Source organism: Meriones unguiculatus, chromosome 1 (assembly GCF_030254825.1).
Source record: "Meriones unguiculatus strain TT.TT164.6M chromosome 1, Bangor_MerUng_6.1, whole genome shotgun sequence".
Taxonomy (NCBI): domain Eukaryota; kingdom Metazoa; phylum Chordata; class Mammalia; order Rodentia; family Muridae; genus Meriones; species Meriones unguiculatus.
In genome coordinates, this window is record NC_083349.1 from 27572140 (window position 1) to 27593830 (window position 21691).

The following is a 21691-nucleotide window of genomic DNA, read 5'->3' on the forward strand; positions in this document are numbered from 1 at the left end:
ACAAGCCAATCAGAAGGCCGGAAAGGGCGGGCACTAGGGTACGTGGCTCAACGTGCGCAGGGGCGGGTAGGTTCGGGTCAAGGAGCAAACCCGGTACAAGATGGCGGCGATAGCGGCAGTGGCGGCGCGTAGGAGGCGGTGAGGAGCCCGGAACCCGGGGGCGTGCCCAGACGCCCCTAAATCCCCCAAATCCCATATTCCTTCTTTTTGTATGCCTTTCCATCACCCCGCTACTCCTGGTCTCTCAGGAGCTCTTTGTCCCCATGGTAGCGGCCTCCGGCTTCAGCCTCCCACAGGCAGATACGCGAGTCGCTGCGGCCCTTGTCTGTGGGGCTCATGGATCTCGCCGGGTGGCTTAGAAAGCTGAAGTTGGGTACTCTCCTTCGCCTTGGCCTCTCCCAGACGCCTCCTTTCCCTTGGCGGCTAGTGGTGGTCAGTACTTTCGCCACCTTCCTGCAGTGCGCAGGGCCGTCGGGGCAGGTAGGGGGGCGAAATGCATCGCAGCCTGTGATAAAGCAGCCTGTTGCCACACTACTCTTCCAGGCCGGGAGCACTGCGATGGGCAGGTTGTCCTCTATTGCCTTCTTGCCCTTCCCAGCAGCCTTGACCAGTTTCATTAATGTTCGTTTGCTGGGCACTGCTGGGACAGGATCCAGTAAGTTCACAGTCTGTATGGATAATGTTGCTCAAACACAACATGTATCGAATGATTTGGTCTGCGCTCTGGAGTTTTTCTAGAACCTAAAAAGCTTGGAAACACATCAGCGCCGCAAAGCGCAGTACACATAACGGATGTAAAGGGTTGGGAGAGACGTGTACTGTCAGCAACAGTGTAAAAAGGGTGAATCATATACTCAGTTATTTTCCAATAAACAGGTGTGACTTAAAGTTCATTCTTGACATGTGAACACCTTTTGTTTGGGGTGCTTAAGGCATCCCTGAATTCCTAGAGCCAACAAGTCTTAGCTGAAAATATCCTTTAGAAATCATATCCTTACTGATACCTTTCCAAACTTATTTTATGGTGAGCTAAACTGCTCACTACTTCACGAGGCTGGTGTGCTCAAGGGTCCTGTAGCAACCACTCCTCGGTCGGTACCAGGGTGGAATATATGCCTTATGGTTAGGTTTTTCTAAGAGCATTTCTTCTGCTTGTTTTACCAGAACTTACACTTCTCAGCCTAATGCACTAGTTCTTACTGTTTTCACAGTTTTCTGGCTAGGTTTTTTTTTTTTTTTTTTTCACTACTTGTGGCTGCCTGCCAGCCTTCCAGAATTTTCTACTTCTAGGGAACTTCCTTTGGTAACTGATCCCCTTTAAAAATTTCTTTTGGTGCTTCTGAGGATCAAACAGGACCTGGTGACTGCAAGACATTCACCTCGCTCTATGGTAATTTTCTCTAACTTCCAAGTAGATCTGGAGGTTGGATAATTGAAGATGATAGGCCCATTTTTTAACATTTTGATTTTATGTGTATTAGTGTAGAGGTGTCAGATCCCTTGGAATTGGGGTTACAGATAGTTGTGAGCTGCCAGGTGGGTGCTGGGAATTGAACCCAGGTCCTTTGGAAGAGCAGACAGTGCTCTTAACTACTGAGTCATCTCTCCCGCCCCCAATAGGCCCTTTTTTGGTTTCATAGCTTAAGACCCGCGTTTCCTGTGTTGCCCTGCCCCACTCCCTTTTTATTCATTTATTTTTTGAGGCGGGGGTTCTTGCCAGTCTACACTAACCCGCCCTGGAACTCAATATGTAGACCAGACTTGGCCTCTGCCTCCCAAGTGCTGGGATTAGAGCTGTGCACCACTATGCCTGGCTCCCCCACCTTTTTTTAAAATGAGTTTTTTTTGTTTTTGTTTTTACATTTATTTTTCTTGTGTGTAGTGCATTTACCTCTGTACATCTGTGGAATGAGTTGGTTCTCTCCTTCCCACCATGTGGGTCCTGGATAATCAAGGTTAGGACGTTATGCTTGGCCACAAGTGCCCTTTTCTACTAAGTTGTCTTGTTAATCCTCTCTCCTCTCCCTGTGGAACACTTCTGATGTATTCTTGTATTGCTTACATCATAGTCATTGGAAGAACTTGTTCTGAGGCTGATGTTAGAGGCTAGAGATGTAGCTGAATGTTTTGCTAGCATGAGTGAGACCCTGAGTTCATTCCTCAACACCGAAAAAATTAAAGTCAATAAATCTTGTGGTCCAAGGTTTGGCAGTGTTTTGTTTTTTTTTTTTTTTTTCCTTTTTCTCTTTTTTTTTTTAATGCACATAACAAGTGTTTCTTTTCTTATTTTCAAGACAGGGTTTTACATAGCCCAGGCTAGCCTTCAAACATACTGTGTAGCTGAGGGTGACTTTGAACTCCTTTCTTCTATTCCTACCTCCCAAGTACTTGGATTATAGGTCTGTGCCACCAAACTCGGCAGAGTTGCTTGGTACTTTCTTTTCTCTTTTCTTTTCTTTTCTTTTCTTTTCTTTTCTTTTCTTTTCTTTTCTTTTCTTTTCTTTCCTTTCCTTTCCTTTCCTTTCCTTTTTTCTCTCTTTTTTCCTCTTTTTTCTCCTTCCTTCCTTCCTTCCTTCCTTCCTTCCTTTCTCTCTCTCTCTCTCTTTTTCTTTCCTTTTTTGAGACAGGGTTTCAGGGTTTCTCTGTGTAACCCTGGCAGTCATGGAACTTGCTCTGTAGATTAGGCTGGTCTCAAACTAAAAAATCCTCTTGCCTCTGTCTTTGCCTGGTTTTATGTATTAATAGACATGAAAATCTAAGAGTCCCTGTTTAGTATTCATTTATTAGGTGACTATATCCTTCAAACTAACAAGTTTTCTTCTCAAAAAAAAATTTTTGTTTATATGCATTTTTGTGCCCCATGTGTGTGCCTGATGCCAGAAGAGGGTGTTGGATCCCCTGAAACAAATTACAGGTAGTGAATTGTCAGACGTGCAGGGAATCAAACCCAGGTCCTTTAGAAGAGCAGCCAGTGCTTTTAGCCATCAAGCTGTCTCTAGCCTCAAACAAATTTATTTAAATGAGGCTGTTAGTCTACAGTCTTTCATTTGATAGCATATTTCAGAGTGACAAGTTTTGGCTTTTCAGTGCAGCAGGTCTGATCTATTTTGCTAATTATTAGTGTACTGTACTGTGTTTTCTGTAGAAATACGGTCAGGTAGGACTAAGCTCGAGGCCATTTTCACCCCTCAGTAGTTGTTCAAAGATCATAGATGATTGATCCTTTGAAGCCTAAATTTTCTTGTCTGGAAAAAAAAAATCCCTAAGCTAACATTGTCTAAGAAAAACAGTGAAAGAAAGGGGGGAAAGTAAATGCATGTAAAAAAAGTAGTTTGAGTCCTGGTTACTCATTGGAGTTAGGGAATATTTGTTTATGCATTATGTTTTTTTAAATAGATACTTACTCTGTTGCTCAGATTCATCTCCTGTGCTCAGGTGATTCCAAATCCTGCCCTTGCATGATGTGCTACAAGCATTTATTATGCTATAGGGAACTTAATCAGACCCTATTTCAGGCCAGTTAAATCAGCCTCTGAAGGTAGTACTAGGGTATTAATTCTTTTAAAATTGCAGTCATTCGAAACCTAGGGATACATGATTTAGCTAGACCCTTTGAGTTTGTTAGGGCTCCGCATGTTTTTCAGCTATTCCTCTTTTTGGCCACAGATAGTGATGGTAGTTTGTTTTAAGTTGCAGAACTATATACATCTAAGGAGCTGGATGCCTAGTGGTTAAGGGAAGCTAGAACCTCAGGAGTTGTGACCAGAAGACTAGTTCCATCTAATGCTTTGTCTCTGGAAGGCACAGTTTGTATTGTTGTTCTGAAGTGCACAAATGATACCACTCTTTTCTCCTGGGATTGGCTGTTACTGCTCCTTTCCTCAGAGGATGATGTAACTGCAGTCAATACTCCAGCCTCTGAAGGCCATACATGCTTTGTCCACTTTCTCGACCTTCTAAAGGAACATTGTGAATGAACCATCCCTTCAGAACTAACTTTTCTCTTTCATTAAAAATGTTTCCTTTGAGACAGGACCTCACTATGTAGTCCTGGCTGTTTTAGAACTAGCTTTGTAGACCAGGCTGGCATCAAAGTCAAAGAGATCCCCTGCCTCTGCCTTCTGAGTGCTGGGATTAAAGGTGTGTGCCACCATGCCAGACTCAGGGCTGACTTTATCGTTGGTAACTTTGCTTTTTTTTTTTTTTTTTCCTATTTAATGGGATTCCCTTTCATAAGCTGTCTTTAGGGTTATGTCAAGAAGGTGAGGCCCTTCCTGACCAACGTTTTAATGTTCTTTCCTTCGCTTTTTCCATAGGTCTTGGTTAAGTTTGGTGCTGGCGTGCTTAGGGGTCTGTCTGGGGATTACCCTTGCTGTGGATAGAAGCAACTTTAAGACCTGTGATGAGAGTTCCTTTTGCAAGTATGTTCCTGGAAGAGGTGACTAGAAAGTGGGTATGTGGGAGGTGGGTGGTATAAGAAAGAGGTAAGTAGAGGGACCTAAGGATATTGAGATGCCCTCTAACCTACTTCCCAACTGTTGAACTTGGCAGACGGCAGCGAAGCATTCGGCCAGGCCTCTCTCCGTACCGTGCCTTGCTGGACACCCTGCAGCTTGGTCATGATGCTCTTACGGTCCATCTGATGCATGAAGTCACCAAGGTCAGGCATGACAAGAAAGCGTGGTAGGAAAATGGGTGGTAACTTGGGAAAGAAACGAGTAACCGATGTCTTGTGTCAGGCTGATCTTGAGACTTACTTTTTAATCTGTATGCATGGTTTGCCTTCGTGTGTGTGTGTGTGTGTGTGTGTGTGTGTGTGTGTGTGTGTGTGATGCCCATGGAGGCCAGAAGAGTATGTTGGATCTACTGGGACTAGAGTTATGGACCGTTTTGAGCCAGTATGTGGGTACTGGGAATCAAGCCCAGGTCCTTTGGAAGAGCAGACAGTGCTCTTTAAAGTTTGAACTGTCTCTCCGGCCCCTGAGACCTCTACTTTTGAATAAATCTAATCTTAGGTTCTAAACTTTGTAAACTTCTTTTGTTTTCAATGAAACAATTTTTTTGAAAGAAAATTTTATGACTCAGAGTGAGAGATTGATGTGTACAAATCAAACACTTAAGTAAACCATGAATTTACTTTATAACAGTTCTTTGATACACTTATAATTTTACCCTATCTTGTTTTGTTTTTGTTTTTTCTTTATGACACTGTTTCTCTGTGTAGCTCTGGCTACCCTCGAACTCATTCTGTAGACTAGGCTGGCCTCAAGCTCAGAGGTCTTCCTGCTTTTGCCTCCTAAGTGCTAGGATTAAAGGCATGTGCCACCACTGAATGGCTCCGTGTTTTGTTTTTGTTTGTTGTGTTTCTGTTTTTTAAGAGATAGGTTAGCCCTAGCTGACTTGGAACTCACTTGTAGACTAGGCTGGCCTTGAACTCACAGAGATCCTCCTGCCTCCGCCTCCTGAGTGCTGGGATTGAAGGCTTTTGCCACTCTTAATGATGAAAGGAAAGTTGTATTCAATGAGATGATGTGCTTTTCTTTATATGAAGACTTCAGTCTTATGTGAAATACACTGTACTACAGTCTTCAGAGCTTTTCAAAGTTGAGAATTCTGCTTCATATAAATACTACCTAGTACAAAATAGCATACTTCAGAAATTGTCCTAACCTCAAGCAAAAACTTATTTTTGAATTCAAATGCATTTTTATGAATTCAAATGCATTTTTATCAAGCCAGCAATCCATATAGCAGTCATTTATGTATATATTCTGGGACTGTCCTTGAACTCACAGAGTTCTTGCTGCTTTTGTTTCCCAAGTGCTGGGACTAAAGGGCTGTGCCACCATGTCCGGTAAGTTTTAAAGTGTAAGCTGTCTATTTTTAGGTTTTTTGGGGGACAGAGTTTGTCTGTGTAGCCCTGGCTGTCCTAGAACTCAACTCTGTAGATAAGGCTGGTCTTAAACTCAGAGATCTGCCTTTTTCTGCCTTTAATCCAAGTTCTGGGATTAAAGCTGTGCACTGCCACCATGTCATATTTTTGTCATAGCAGAAAACTTTGTTTGTATAGTAAAAGCACCATAGTTGATGTCGTGTGTTAGGGAATGTTCATTGGCATGGTGTGCCATGGTGGTATGTGAGGTACAGAGTACATATTGTGTGTTGAGATCTAAGGCTTCAGTGAAGTTGAGTGATACAACATGAGCACAGATAGGAAACCTTACATTTGTTATGAGTTTGACTTTTTGTTTTATTTTTGAGTCTGTATCAAGGTAGTTCAGGCTACCTTCATACTAGCTTTGTAGCTAAGAGAGACCTTGAATTTCTGATCTTAGTGTTTTCATCTTCTGAGTTACAGGAGTGTGCAATGCAACAGGTTTTATGTTGTGCTAATCTTGATGTAAGCAAATACACTACATATCCCACTCCACATGTTTGGTTCTGAATTACTTTTTTATTTCATATGAGAAACCACTTACCTTTGTCAGTTTTTTTTTTTTTTTTTTTTTTTTTTCATGATCCCAACATTCAGTTATACAGTGTGGTAGGGATTGCAACCCAAAGTTTAAGAAACTGAAGCTGGGTGTGGTAGATCATGCTTGTAATCTCAACACTTAGGAGTCAGGGGCAGGAAGGTCAAGAGTTCTAAGAACAGCACCGATCAGTTACACAGTAAGTTCAAAACCAGTATGAGTTACATGAGATCCTGTTTAAAAAGCAAAAGCTAGCAGGCATGGTGGTGCACTCCTTTAATCCCAAGAGGCAGAGACATGCAGAGTCATGAATTCCAGGGCAGTTTGGACTGTAAAGTGAGATCTTTTCTTAAAACAAATTAAGAGAACTGGAGAGAAATCTGAGTAACTTAGAGAACCTGTTGTTTTTTATTTTTAATCTTTTAAAATATTTTATTTACCTATATTTTTAATGTGCATTGGTATTTTGCCTGCATGTATGTCTGTGTGAGGGTGTCAGATCTTGGAGTTGCAGACAGTTGTCAGCTGCCATGTGGGTTCTGGGATTTGAACCTGGATTCTGGAAGAGCAGTTAGTGCTCTTAAACATTGAGCCATCTCTCCAGCCCTGTTTTCCCCCTTCTACCCTTGGACAAGTTTTCTGTGTATAGTCCTGGCTATCCTGGAACTTACTCTGTAAACGGTGCTGGCTTCAAACTCAGAGATCTGCCTGTTTCAGCCTCCTTAGTGCTAAAATTAAAGGCATTTGAACACCTGGTGTTCATTAAGAAGGACCATTAAGAAGGATTTGGTTTCCAGAACCGATATGGTGGTTCACAAAATAATTCATCCAGGACTACAGTTCCAAGGACCATGACCTGACATCTGTGAGTTCCAGGCACACACACGGTGCACATACATACTTGTAGATAAGACATTCATGTACATAAAATGAGTAAATTAAAAAAATGTATGTATTTTAGTTTTAAATCAAAACAGTAGGCAAAAGGCTGAGAATCGACATCTCAGAGAGAAAGGATTCAGAGGGATTTGTGTGGTGTGGTTTGTGGTTTGGTTTGTTCCTCCAAATTCAGATTTCTGTTTCTGCAGGTGTTGCTTGTGCTGGAGCTCCAGGGCCTTCAGAAGAACATGACTCGGATCAGGATCGATGAGCTGGAGCCCCGGCGGCCTCGATACCGAGTGCCAGATGTTTTAGTGGCTGATCCCCCCACAGCTCGGTAAATTTTTCCTGAGGATATCTGTCTGATTGCCCTTTCTCCTCCCTCATAAGTCTTTGTGGTAACTTACTTTCTTGCACAAGAGAAATAGTTGAGTGACCAGCACCTCAGCTCTTGGTAGAACACTTGTTTAACGCGTGCAAAGCTCAAGTTTCAATCTCCATGACCACACACACACCTTCTCTAACTTTGAGTGGTTTTAGATTTATAGGAAAGTTGAAGCTGGGTGTGGTAGATCATGCAGTTTGTGTGCTTGCTAATATTACTGTGATTCCTGTGTTTTCTCTAATGAATTGGTATCACTGCACTATTAACCCAGCCTCCATTTGTTTAGATTTCCTTAGGTTTTGTCTAGAATACTTTTTCTGTTTTGGAGCCAAGACACCATAACAGTATTCAAATGCATGGTGTCTAGCCTCTGGATGGAGGCAGTTTTTCAGACTTGAATGTTCTTGATGATCCTAAAGGTATCTTTTGATAAACACACATTTTTAGAGTTAATATTGTCAGGTTGATGTGTCAGTCAGTTTTCTATCTTGTGATATGAGCACATACTGCTTTGTTTGAACAGTGTCTCTTGGGCTGGGGATGTGGCTCAGTGGTGGAACACTTGTGTAGTTTGCATGAGGTCCTGGCTGTAATCCCTAGCATTATAAAAACAACTCCTGCAGACCTTGATGGTGGTTGGCATCTATAATCCTAGCTACTTCAGAGGCTGAGGTAGGAGAATTTCTTTAACCCAGATATTAGAGGCCAGTCTAGGCTATAAAATGAAACCAGATTTTATTTATTTATTTATTTTTGCATTTGGAGACAGGGTTTCTCTGTGTAGCTCTGGCTATCCTGGACTGGATTTATAGGCCAGGCTGTCCTCAAACTCAAAGAAATCCTCCTGCCTCTGCCTCCCAAGTGCTGGGATTAAAGGCATGTGCCACCATACCTGTTTGTGACCCCTCCCCCTTTTTAAAAAATGTGTAGCCCAGGCTGGCCTTGAACTCGTAATCTTTCTGCTTATGCCTCCTTCAGCAAATCCTACCATAATTTGCCACCACAAATGGCATAAACCCTTTTTTATAAATTAAAGACATAAATATCAACCAAGAAGAAAAAGAAATTTTTTTTTACATCTTAGAAAAATATTTCTATTTTCTTCTAAGGTTTTATTTATTTAGGGTCTAACTATGTAGCTTTTGTTGTCCCAGAACTCACTGTGTAGACCAGGTTGGCTTCAGACAAAGAGATCTGCCTGACTCTACCTCCCAAATGCTAGGATTGAAGATGCACACCACTACACCTGACAAAGATAAATATGCTTGTATGAAAATGTCATGATGAAGCCTCTTTCTACAATTAACACAGGCTAAGATATTTTTTTTTTTTCTATTTTAAATCCTGTCCCCTGACCCCAGTGGCCTATTGAGCACAAGTGTGCCTCTTCTAACAGGTCCCTAAATACTTGTTTTTATATTCATATGTATCTGGGTATGGAATTAGTTCTCAACCTTCCTAATGCTGCCACGTTTTTATATGGTTCTTCATATTGTGGTGACCTCTAATCATAAAATTATTTTTGTTGTATCTTCATAACTCTAATTTTGCTCCTGTTATAAATTGTAATATAAATACCTGTTTTTCATGGTCTAAGGAGACCTCTGTAAAAGTGTTGTTTGACCTCCTCAAAAGGGTGGTTTGGTTCCCCCAAAAGATGTCAACCCCCAGGTTGAGAAGTACTGTTGTATGGGTGTGTGCATGTAAGTGCAGGTGCCCTCAGAAGTTAGAGGGTCCCTGGAGCTGGAGGTAGAGGAGCTTGTGAGCTGCCTGATGTGGGTACTGGGAACTGAGCCTCAGTCCTCTGTAAAAGCAGTATGTGCTAATTGATGCGCCGTTCCTCCAGCCCTAGTTGCTGTGTGTGTGTGTGTGTGTGTGAGAGAAAGAGAGAGAGAGAGAGAGAGAGAGAGATGACTAGAGGACAGCCTTTGATGGTTTTCCTTAGGATGTGTCCCCCTTTTAAAATTTTTTTCACCTTTTTGAGTTTTTTGTTTTTTTTTTTTTGTTTTTTGTTTTTTGTTTTGTTTTGTTTTTGTGTGTGTGATAAGGTCTCTCACTGGTTTGGGATTTAGTAAGTAGCCTAGGCTGGCTAGTTAACCTGCAGTATTACCTGTCTCTGTCTTTCTGGCAGTGAGAGTACAAGTATGCGCCACTATATTCAGCATTTCTATGTAGGTTCTGAGGATCAAAGTCAGGTCCTTTTGCAAGCATTTTATTTAACTTATCTCTTTAACCTTTTACTTTACACTTTCTTTATAGAGACTCTTGCTGTGCTGTGGCAGGAGCATGTTTTAGACAAAGGTGGTCAGAATTGAGGTAGTCCTGTTCCTGGCTTCCATGTCCTGTGTTTCAGATCTGTGCTACCATACCCAGTCCCAAAATTTATTTATTTTGGGGCCAGTAGGATGGCTTAGTAGGTAAAGACACCTCTGACCAAGCCTACGGAATTAAGTTGAATCTCTGGGTTAAACATGAGAAAAGGAGAGAGCAGACTCCCAAAAGTCATACTATAACCTCTCTATTTTGACTGTGGCACATGCTAACCTGCCCCACAAAATAAGTAGAAACTTACCAAAAAAATGAAATTTTATTGCATGTAGAGGTCAGAGGACAATTTAGGAAATTGGTTCTCTCCTTCCACAGTGTAGGTCTTTGGAACTTGAACTCAGGTGATCAGGTTTGGTAGCATGCATCTTTGTCTGCTGGGTCATCTTGGCAATCCCCAAAAACGTTTAGAGAAAGGCTCTAATGAGTTTGTTTTTCCTTGAACTATAGCAGGTCTCTTGGCCTTTGCTTAGTCATGCATTCCCTTTGGTCTCTCTTCCAGGCTTTCTATCTCTGGCCATGATGACAACAGTGTGGAGCTAACAGTGGCTGAGGGACCCTACAAAATCATTTTGACAGCACGACCATTCCGCCTTGACCTGCTAGAGGACCGCAGCCTCCTACTCAGTGTCAATGCCCGAGGACTTATGGCTTTTGAGCACCAGAGGGCCCCCAAGGTCCCGTGAGTACAGGGTGGGGACTTTGGGGAACTTATTGTGCCTAAAAATATTACAGGGTCTGGTATTGTGTTTTTGGGAAGAGATGGGGCACGGGGCGGCTACATAGGGCAGCTACATAGGGGAGGGTGGGAGACACTGTGTCAGAGAGGGTAAAAATCAGATCTGGGTTCCAATTTTCTCTTTCTTATACAGATCAGGAGGCAGTTACTTTTGTCCCTGAGCTGTACACTGGGCATCTTCTCTGGGAGGTCTGCCTCGATCTCCTCTTTCCTTCCCCTTCTCATATCATCACATTCCCCTAGTTTATTTTCTTCCTATTTATTTATTCATTTATTTTGGTTTCTTTTTCCCCCACCTCTGGAAGTTTGTCTACTGAAACTCACTTTTATGTTTCTGTTTTTGTGTTGGTTTTGTGCCTCCTTCCCCCTTCCCTACTCATCTCCTCCTGCCCCAGTTTCTCGGATAAAGTTAGTCTCACGCTCGGTAGCATGTGGGATAAGATCAAGAACATTTTCTCTAGGTAAATCCACGGCCACTGGTACTGTATCTGTTCCTCTTCCCTCACCCACCCCTCACTCTTGCCCTCTGGGGAAGTTGCCCCAGACCTTTCTATTCCCTCCTCTTTACCATTTGTCTTTCCCCATTCTTGGTATTTTGGTCTTTGTTTGCTATTCCCTGGCTGGGAGCCCTTTGGGAGGAAGATGGGTGCTGGAAGCCCTTAAGGAATGTAGGAATCTTATTGCTTTGCTAAGGGGTGGATGGATGCTTCGTTTTTGCTGGGGTTCCAGGCTCTCACTTGGAATACATTTGAAATCCTGGAGAGAACTGTTTGCCAGCTGCCTTTGAAAAGCATTCTTTGGCAAAACCTTTTGAAATCCCAGAGTGTATCTGGAGAGGCTTTTTCCGATCTGACCAACTAGGCTCTTGTAAAGCCTGATCAGGAAAAATCTCATTTTTCTCTATGAAGGCAACAGAGCCAGGACTGTAATTTAGAACCCAGGACACTGAACCACCCTGCCTGTCTCTTCTAGATACCAGCAGAGGCTGCTGATTGGGCCTGTGTATAGAAAGCATTTCCTGCTGGCATTTACTCCTCATTTTTCTCTTGTCAGTTCTTTCCCCAACCTTGCTCATTGGGGTCACGTCCCAAGCTTTAACATTTAGTCCCTCCCTTCAGTGCTTTCATTTCTTTGGACCCTTGGCTCTCTATTCCCTGCCCCTCCTTCCATTAGCCCCTCGTCCCTGCCCCCTCTGGATTGGAGCAGACAGCTCTCCTACCTTCCAGGCAAGAATCAAAAGACCCAGCTGAAGGCAATGGAGCCCAGCCTGAGGCAACACCTGGGAATGGTGACAAGGCAAGTTGAAGTGATGGGTAGCTGGGGTGGGGTATAGGACTGACAGGGAGGCTGCTGGGTAAAGGCCCACAAGAAAACTGAGGCTGGTGTCATCCTAAAGGAGGAGATTTAGAACATGAGAGTGGGGAAAGACAACTGGTACATGATTGGGTATCTGTCCACTTTTCTTATAGCCGGAGGAGACCCAGGACAAGGCTGAGAAAGATGAGCCAGGAGCCTGGGAAGAGACATTCAAAACTCATTCTGACAGCAAGCCTTATGGTAAGGGGCTGGGAAAGTCCTTGGCAGGACCACAGAGACATCTTGCCAGGCAGAAGCATTGTAAATCATCCTTTGTTTTTCTTTCAGGCCCTACATCTATAGGTTTGGACTTCTCTCTGCCAGGAATGGAACATGTGTATGGGATCCCTGAGCATGCAGACAGCCTGAGACTGAAAGTTACTGAGTGAGTTCATTAGTGACATTAGCATGGGCTTGGAACAGGAGGCAGTCAGAGCTCATACAGATGCACAGTCTAGACAAGCATGATTCCTTCCCTTCCTATCAGGTTACCTTTCTTGATTTTAAACTTCTTTTAAGGAAGGAATCTTTTCTTCTCTCAACTGTGTCTGTAGAGTAGTGTTTGCATATGCCACAACCTGAACAATCATTAGCCTAAGTCTATCTGTCTTCCACTAGGGGTGGTGAGCCATATCGCCTGTACAACTTGGATGTGTTCCAGTATGAACTGAACAACCCTATGGCTCTGTATGGGTCTGTGCCTGTGCTTCTGGCACACAGTTTTCATCGAGACTTGGGAATCTTTTGGCTTAATGCTGCTGAGACATGGGTTGATATATCCTCCAACACTGCTGGGAAGGTGAGATCATGGCAGGGGGAAAGATGTGGTAAGACTCTTCCAGGTCTTAAGACAGGGATGCTGGGATGTTGGTGTAAAAACACTAATGGCATAACCTATTTGGGAGACAGTCCTTAGTAATTGCCTTTCTGGCCTGAGAAGATTCATTTGGTGTCAGTCCATTCTGTAGGAGGACTCAGGGTGCATGGGTTATGTTGCTTACAGAGATTAAAAAGGTCCCCAATCTCTGGGTTTGGAGAGAAGGGTCAGCAGTTAAGAGCAGTGGTGGCTCTTCCGAAGGTCTGGCGTTCAATTCCTAGCAACTACATGGTAGCTCACAACCATCTAACATGGGATCTCATGCCCTCTTCTGTCATACCGGCATTCATGCAAATAGAGCATTCATATACATAATAAATAATTCTTGAGAGAGAGAAAGAAAGAGATTCTTAGTCTTGGGGAAGAAGACAATCAATGGTTTACTTGGGCAAGGGCAAGAGGACTTCAGGAGTGGTCAATGACAGTTTACTCTTAAACCATAGTGAGGCATTAGAAGAAAGTTGTTGCTTTTGTCAAAAGTTGCCATGAAAACTGACTTCCCTCTGTCTCCTTTGTAGACCTTGTTTGGGAAGATGCTGGATTACCTGCAGGGATCTGGGGAAACTCCACAGACAGACATCCGTTGGATGTCAGAGAGTGGCATTATTGATGTTTTTCTGATGCTTGGCCCTTCAGTTTTTGATGTCTTCCGGCAGTATGCTAGTCTCACAGGTAGGTGATGTTCTCACTTCTACCAGCCAACAGCCTCATTTTTCTATTCTTGAGAAGTTAGGTTTGTGCATTTTCAGAAATTATCTGCCCACTTGTTTTCCTACTGTACCTCCCTTTTAGTCTCTCTCCACTTGATAATCAGGTTTAATCTGATCCCCATTGTGATTGCTTTTCTTCCCCTTTTGTTGTGTGTGCTCATCCATGCATGCCATGTTTATATGTGAGTCCCCTTAGAGGCCAGAAGAAGGCACTTGGAGCTGAAGTTACAGGTGGTTGTGAGCTGCTTGATGTTGGTGCTGTGAACCCAAACTTGGGTCCTCTGGAAGAGCAAGTGCTCCTAAACCCTGAGCCATTTCTTCAGTCCCTGTGACCCTATCCTTTGATGAACCTGCAGGGACCCAGGCATTACCCCCACTCTTCTCCCTCGGCTACCACCAGAGTCGCTGGAACTATCGGGATGAGGCTGATGTTTTAGAAGTGGATCAGGGTTTTGATGATCACAACATGCCCTGTGATGTCATATGGTTGGACATTGAACATGCTGATGGCAAGCGGTACTTCACTTGGGACCCCACCCGCTTTCCTCAGCCCCTCAATATGCTTGAGCACTTGGCTTCCAAGAGGCGGAAGGTAAGGGGGGCCTGCAGCTGCGTTTGGTCTTCTTGCAGTAAGGTTGAAGCATGATAGCCCTGATCATTTCTACTTTTGTTCTTTGCCCCCAGCTGGTGGCTATTGTGGACCCCCACATCAAGGTAGACTCTGGCTACCGAGTTCATGAGGAGCTGCGAAACCTGGGGCTGTATGTTAAAACTCGGGATGGCTCTGATTATGAGGGCTGGTGCTGGCCAGGTAGGCAGGCCCAGAATTGAATGGGAGACAGTTGGTAGGCCAAGGAGATAAAAACATTTATGTTTTGCTTTTGCCTCTTTGGGGATTGATAGTTGCTGTTTTTCTCTCTCAGGCTCAGCTAGTTACCCTGACTTCACTAATCCAAGGATGAGGGCCTGGTGGGCTAGAATGTTCAGCTTTGACAATTATCAGGCAAGAAAGACTGTCTCTCTGTCTTCTATCTTTTCTACCATTCCTTCATAAATAAGCTTTTCTGTTCAATACTGTTGCTTTTGTTGTGCATATAACATTTCATGGGAACTTGAAGATCTGGGAGGATTCTAAAAAAATACATGGTTGTGGATTTCTAGAAATTTTCTGGCAGTGTTTGTCTCCTTTCTCTCCTCTTTCCCATACTTACTTCGTGCCTATATTTTCAGGGTTCAGCTCCTAACCTTTATGTCTGGAATGACATGAATGAACCATCTGTGTTCAATGGTCCTGAGGTCACCATGCTGAAGGATGCTGTGCATCACGACGGCTGGGAGCACCGGGACATCCATAACATCTATGGCTTATATGTGGTAAGGGACCAAGAGAGGAAAGTTGGTGGACAAAGAGAGAACAGTGCTTAAATATGAGGACTGGGTATTTTTCACCAGATGACGGATGGTGTTTGCTCTTCACACTCTGTCTTATTTTTCTACCTAGCACATGGCAACTGCTGATGGGCTAATACAGCGCTCTGGTGGCGTAGAACGTCCCTTTGTCCTGAGTAGGGCTTTCTTCTCAGGCTCCCAGCGTTTTGGTAAGACTTGGAAAATAGAGCTGTGTCAGCTGTGCGTGAGAGTGAGTGTCTGTAATCCTGGCCCTTAAGGATGCTGAGTCAGGAAGAGCTTTAGTTGTAGGTCTATCTACCTAGACTGTCTGGGTAGTCTAGCACACTCTGATCTACTTAGTATAACTCTTGTCTCAAAGGGGGAAAAGTGAAAACAAACAAACAAAAAACAGCTTAAAAAAAATGTATGGACTAGAGAGATGGCTTAGCCATTAAAGGCTAGGCTCACAACCAAAGATAAAAGAGTTTGGTTCCCAGTACCCATGGCTGTCTATTCAGCCACCATTTTTTTTTTTTTTTTTTTTTTTTTTTTTTTTTAAAGCTGGGTGGTGGTAGCACACATCTTTAATCCCAGTACTCAGGGAGGCAAAGGCAGGCAGATCACTGTGAGTTCAAAGCTAGCCTGGTCTCTACAGTGAGTCCAGGACAGCCAAGGCTACACAGAGAAGCCCTATCTTGAAAAAAAATATATATAAAGGCAAGATCAGAACAACCATGGTATCTTTGGAAAGATACACACTGCATCTTCCAGCTGTGTATTTTGGCGGGTAAATGGGAGTTCTGTCAGGGCTAGAGGAAGAGCATTGCCTAGCTTATGCAAGGCCTTTCCTCAATTCCTAGTACCGAAAAGAGGAATTTTTCTTTGTTTAAAAGATTTATTTATTTTATTATGTAAACAGTGTTCTGCCTGCATGTAAACAGTGTTCTGCCTGAATGCCAGAAGAGGGCACTAGGTTTCATTAGATATGGTTGTGAGCCACCGTGTGGTTGCTGGGAATTGAACTCAGGACCTCTGGAAGAGCAAGCAGTGTTCTTAACCTCCGAGCCATCTCTCCAGCCCCACAGAAAGAGGAATTGTGTTTAATTTTACTATCTTCAGAATGTCCTGTACACTGTTAAGCAAATGTGGCAGTCAGAGAACACCTGTGTAAAGGCTGAGCTCCTTCTCTGTGTCAAGCTCCCTCCCTCTTGACTTCCTCAGGAGCTGTGTGGACAGGGGACAACACTGCAGAATGGGATCATTTGAAGATCACTATCCCTATGTGTCTCAGCTTGGCACTGGTGGGACTTTCCTTCTGTGGCGGTAAGAGGAGAAATCTGGGGTTTTGATTGGGATGAAGTCACAGGAGCTGGGCATAAGCAAAGAACAATATTTATATGGATGGCTGTCAGTGCCTCCTCTTTGTACTTTTGCAACCTGCTCCTTCTTCTCTCCCAGCGGATGTGGGTGGCTTCTTCAAGAACCCAGAGCCAGAGCTGCTTGTGCGATGGTATCAAATGGGTGCCTACCAGCCATTCTTTCGGGCTCATGCACACTTGGACACTGGGCGGCGAGAGCCGTGGCTGTTGGCGTCTCAATACCAAGATGCAATCCGAGATGCCTTGTTCCAGCGATACTCTTTGCTGCCCTTCTGGTACACACTCTTCTATCAAGCTCACCAGGAAGGGTTTCCTGTCATGAGGTAAACTAGTCAGTGGGGGCTGTGTAGAGTCAGACTAGGTGGTTGGGAGATAATGAGGTCTTGGATTTACATCTCTGGGCCTCTTTTCTTTACCTTTCCAGGACCTTGTATAGAAGATCTGATTTAATATGAAATGTGGAAGGGAGGTGTGAGGATGTAATTCTCAGTAGTAGATTATTTGCTTGGTATGTTCAAGGCCATGGGTTTAGTCAGTCTCCAGTGCCACCAAAAAAGAAACAGGCTAATGAAATGTCTCAGTGAGTAAAAGCACTTACCATCAAATGTAGGGAACTGAGTTCAATCCCCATGACCTGGTGGAAGGAAAGAATTGACTCCTACAAATTGCAGGTTTTCTGACCACCACAAACATGGCGTGTGACCGTCCATCCCCTCAAAATTGTAGTTAAAAAAAAACAAAAACCTTGTCTCATGATGTTTGTCTTTAATTCTGAGTTTTAGGAAGCTGAGGTAAGAGGAATGAAAGAAAGTTCAAGAGCAGCTTGTGCTAAATAGCAAGGCCCTGTTGTAAAAAGAAAGTCAAGGACAGACTAGTGGGAGTAAGTGAGCAGTGTTAGTGAGCATCTGAAGAAAGCTGCCGGCAGTGATAAGTCATTTGATAAAAGTAAATAAAATGGATTAACAGTGCAGGAGGCGGATGTTTATAATCCTAAGGAAGAACAGTTCATACAGAGGAGGTAGAGGTACCAAAGTACTGAAGTAAAACAAGTCAAAATAAAAAGGTCAGTGGGCTTTGGGAAGGAACTGGTAGAGATTGGCGTTATAAATGGAGAAGATACCTCTGATTCTAAAGAGCCTTGTCAGCTACGTGTCACTGAAGTATTCGAGGAGGTCATTGAAAGAGAACAATTAGTACAAGAGTGGAGTTAGGGAGGTGAGATAGGAAGTAACATGACCAGGCAAAGTAGAGTTGTGTAGGTGCAACCGAAGTTCCGAGTCCACTGCCTGAAAGGTTCTGGGTTTCCTCCAGTGTGATTCTTTTTCCTTTTTCTTTTTTTTCCTTCGAGTCAGGGTTTCTCTGTGTAGCCTTGGTTCCTGGACTTGCTTTGTAGACTAGGCTAGCCTCAAACTTCTAGATATCCTCTAGCTTCTGCCTCCCTGAGTGCTGAGATTAAAGCCATCACACTCGTCTCCTCCAGTGCAATTCTTATTGTTAACTAGTGCAACTTTAATGTCTGTTTGAAAACATTAATGTCTTCCTTTTCCATCTTGCTTCCTTCCTAGGCCCCTTTGGGTACACTATCCTCGGGATATGTCTACCTTCAGTATAGAGGATCAGTTCCTGCTTGGTGAGAAATGGGAAGACAGTTGGTAGGTTGGGCTTGGGCTTTAAGAAGAGCTTGTGGGATGTCTTTGTGTGGAGTTAGAGTTGGATTTGGATGTTGGAGTAAGTGTGCCTGGACTTGTAACAGGCAGATGCTTTAATGCTCTCTAGACTGGCAGCTAATACCCTCAGTTCCAGGCTAATTTTGCTTTGTTTTAGGGGATGCACTTCTCATTCACCCTGTATCGGATGCTGGGGCCCATGGTGTACAGGTCTATCTGCCTGGCCCAGAAGAGGTGAGTTGCAGAATATTGTAGGCAAAGAAGCAAAAAGAATGGAACCTCTATGTACTGAGTTATCCAGTATCTTCTTGTCATCCACAGGTGTGGTATGACATTCAAAGCTATCAGAAGCATCATGGTCTCCAGACCCTGTACCTGCCAGTAACTCTGAGCAGTGTGAGTATGCCTGTCTATCTGCCATCTGTTTGCTTATACATCTCCAGAAGGGAGAAAATATGTAATTTAGGGGTCCAGAGGGCACAAGCAGAAGATGCTGAAAGGCCTATAGGAATAGTGATTCACTGCAGCACTTCTGCCTTAGATCCCTGTGTTCCAGCGTGGTGGGACAATTGTGCCTCGATGGATGCGTGTACGGCGTTCTTCAGATTGTATGAAGGATGATCCTATCACTCTCTTTATTGCTCTCAGTCCCCAGGTGAGTCTCCAGGGGGTGAGCTACCTCAACTATCTGCTTGTGTTCTAGGACTCAGTCTGCTGGAATGAGTGAAGGCATTCCCTCTTTGGCTTAAGGTCTTACCTCTCTTCTCAGGGTACTGCCCAAGGAGAGCTCTTTCTAGATGACGGACACACATTTAACTATCAGACTCGCCATGAGTTCCTGTTGCGTCGATTTTCGTTCTCTGGCAACACACTTGTCTCTAGGTAATGGGGTTTCCTCTGCATGGGCCTGGGTGTCTGGGGTGCTCAGATATACTGTGCTTTTGTCATCTTTTGACTTTGGATAATCTTCTGACAATTTCTCCAGTGGCATTTATTTTTGTTGTCTCCAGTTCAGCAGACCCCAAAGGCCACCTTGAGACACCTATCTGGATTGAGCGAGTGGTCATAATGGGGGCTGGAAAGCCAGCAGCTGTGGTGCTACAGACTAAAGGTTAGTCATAGTCTGGCCTTGAGATGGGGAAAGAGAAGCAGAGCTGGGTGGTCAGGGTTGAAACCTTACTGTGGGGAAGTAGCTTATTGCCGACTGGTGCTTATCTTCCTTCGACAGGATCCCCTGAAAGTCGCCTGTCCTTCCAGCATGACCCTGAGACCTCTGTGTTGATACTGCGTAAACCTGGTGTCAACGTGGCATCTGACTGGAGCATTCATCTGCGATAACCCAAGGGACTTGTTAGGAGTTGGGAGGAAGGGTGTGGTGGTATTGACTTACCTTTTCTTTTGCCTTGGAGTTTGACCCTGCCTAGATTTCACCTTTCTATTCCAAGAACCAGATTCTGCCAACATCTGGGCAGGATGACAGGGCTGTCCTAGGGCTCAGAATTCCTCTTGTGACCTAGTCTGTGTGTTACCAAGCCCTTCCCCTCATTCCCAGTGTCCTGTTGCTGTAACTGGAGCACACTCGAGTGAAGACTTGAGGGGCTTTGTCTTTTTTTTTTTTTTTTTTTCCCTTCCTTAGGGAGGGTCTCCGACTTTTCCTCAGACCCTATCTATTCATGCCTCTGTGTGTTGATGCCATTTCTTGGAAGAAGATGAGGGCAGTGAACTTTAGGGTTCCTTTTCTTCTTCCCTGTTCTCTCCTTTCCAAAATGTCTACCCTTTCATTCCTTTCCTCTGGCTCTCCCCTTTCTCTGTTCCACTGATACACTGGGACCACCTCTTACCTGGTGAGGAATGAATGGATTAAGATTGAAGTTGCTGGAGAATATCCTCTTCCTTCTTACCTCAACCTTTTCTTCCCTGTTTCTTTCCAGAGCTGCTGTGTTTCTCCCATCCTTTGAGGGAGAGGCTTCCACACAATTAAGAGGGGATGGTCATTAAACTTCTTTTGCCTCCTCTGGTCCCCTTGGGACACTCAAGATAGAGAAATGAGTTGTGGTTTTACTGAATCACGGTCACCTGTATTTATTGCTGGGAAGAAGGCTGAGGGTGGGGGGAGATGATCATGTGGACCCAGGGATGGCTTCAAGTCCTGGGAAGGGGGTTGAGGGAGGACTCAGGAACCAGGAGAAATATTTGTGGGAATTTTTTTTTTACTTCCTCTGGGTTCCCAACTGTGACATGTTTTGATAAAAAGGAGAAACAATAAAAAAGATAAACCATAGCTAACAATTGGATGCCTGAATTCTAGTTGTAAACTGAACAAAGAAACTCGAGTAGGTAGTGGTCTGCCATTCTAAGCTGTGTAAGCTGCTTCATTCCAGGAAAATGAGCAAGCATGAGGCTTCCTCACCTTGGTGGATGCCTGTAATTTCATAGAAGACCTCAACAAGGGGTCTTAGGAGGTAAATCAGTCAGAAAATTTCTTTGCTTCACATGTATAAGGACCTGAGTTTGATCCACAGACCCAAATTAAAAAAAAAAAAAAAAAAAAGCCAAGCATGTTGGCAGCTGTTTGTAATCCTAATGCTTGGGAGGTGGAGACAGTTGGATCCTTGGGGCTCTGGCCAGCTTGTGTAGCCTATGTGGTAAGTTCCAGCACAGTGAGAGATCCAGTTTCAGGAAAAAAGGATGGTGCCCGAAGAACATCTAAGTTTAACCTCTGGCCTACACACATCTCATATACACAGCAGTTGTCATATTTAATAAGTAGTGATCAGAGCTAATGGTGTCTCTTTGGTGAAAATAAAGGGACAAATGTTTCATCAAAGGCTATTTATTATTAGCTAATAGCACTTCTTAAATTTACTTTTTTTAAAAAAGATTTATTATTTATACAACATTCTGCCTGTATACCAGATCTTACTGTAGATGGTTATGAGCCACCATGTGGTTGCTGGGAATTGAACTCTGGTCCTTTGGAAGAACAGTGAGTTTTCTTAATCCCTAAACATCTCTGCAGCCCTTAAATTTACTTTTAAGACAGGTCTCACATAAAGCTTTTTCTGGCTTGGAACTCAAGAGCTCTTAACTCTGTCTCTCTTAGAGCTGGGATTAAAGGTGTGTGCCACCATACCCAACTCAAGACAGCTTTCGATTTGTAGCCCACTGGCTTTGAGTACCTGGTCCTTTACCCCACAACCCCCCAGGTGTTAGAATTACAGATAGCATCACCGTACTTGGCTTCTTTTAAAAATTGGTTTGCGTTGCTGGGGATTGAACCTATGCTCATGCCCAAGATGGGAAAATGCTCTGTAGGCATTTTTTAAATCCTCCCATTGTTAAGTTGAACTTGCTGGCAACACTGATTTGTTGTGGAGACTGGTATAAGATTGTGTCAGGAGGTTAAGGCAGTCCAAGACAACAGACCCTTTCAGATAGCAAAGAAAGGGGAAAAAAAAAACTTGCAGGCAGGGTGGTAGTTGAAGGCCATTTTCCTGAGACTACTAGGCAAG

The 21691-nt window shown here is 43.8% G+C and overlaps 1 protein-coding gene across 2 annotated transcripts; it reads left to right on the forward strand.

Annotated features, from left to right (window-relative positions):
• Positions 1 to 29: 29 nt before the first annotated feature.
• On the forward strand, positions 30 to 20468 carry Ganab (glucosidase II alpha subunit). Of its 2 annotated transcripts, XM_021651825.2 has the most exons (25): positions 30 to 138; positions 4317 to 4421; positions 4552 to 4660; positions 7562 to 7689; positions 10565 to 10744; positions 11197 to 11262; positions 12028 to 12097; positions 12271 to 12358; positions 12446 to 12542; positions 12776 to 12956; positions 13553 to 13706; positions 14101 to 14336; positions 14429 to 14555; positions 14668 to 14747; positions 14975 to 15118; positions 15246 to 15342; positions 16355 to 16456; positions 16592 to 16835; positions 18078 to 18142; positions 18337 to 18413; positions 18501 to 18575; positions 18721 to 18834; positions 18949 to 19061; positions 19190 to 19290; positions 19408 to 20468. In XM_021651825.2, exons 1-25 carry the CDS (start codon positions 101 to 103, stop codon positions 19515 to 19517), a joined length of 2901 nt encoding a protein of 966 aa, XP_021507500.2. In that variant the 5' UTR covers positions 30 to 100; the 3' UTR covers positions 19518 to 20468. The 2 variants fall into 2 exon arrangements, with proteins under 2 accessions (XP_021507500.2, XP_021507501.1); XM_021651826.2 differs by lacking the exon at positions 11197 to 11262.
• Positions 20469 to 21691: the final 1223 nt, after the last annotated feature.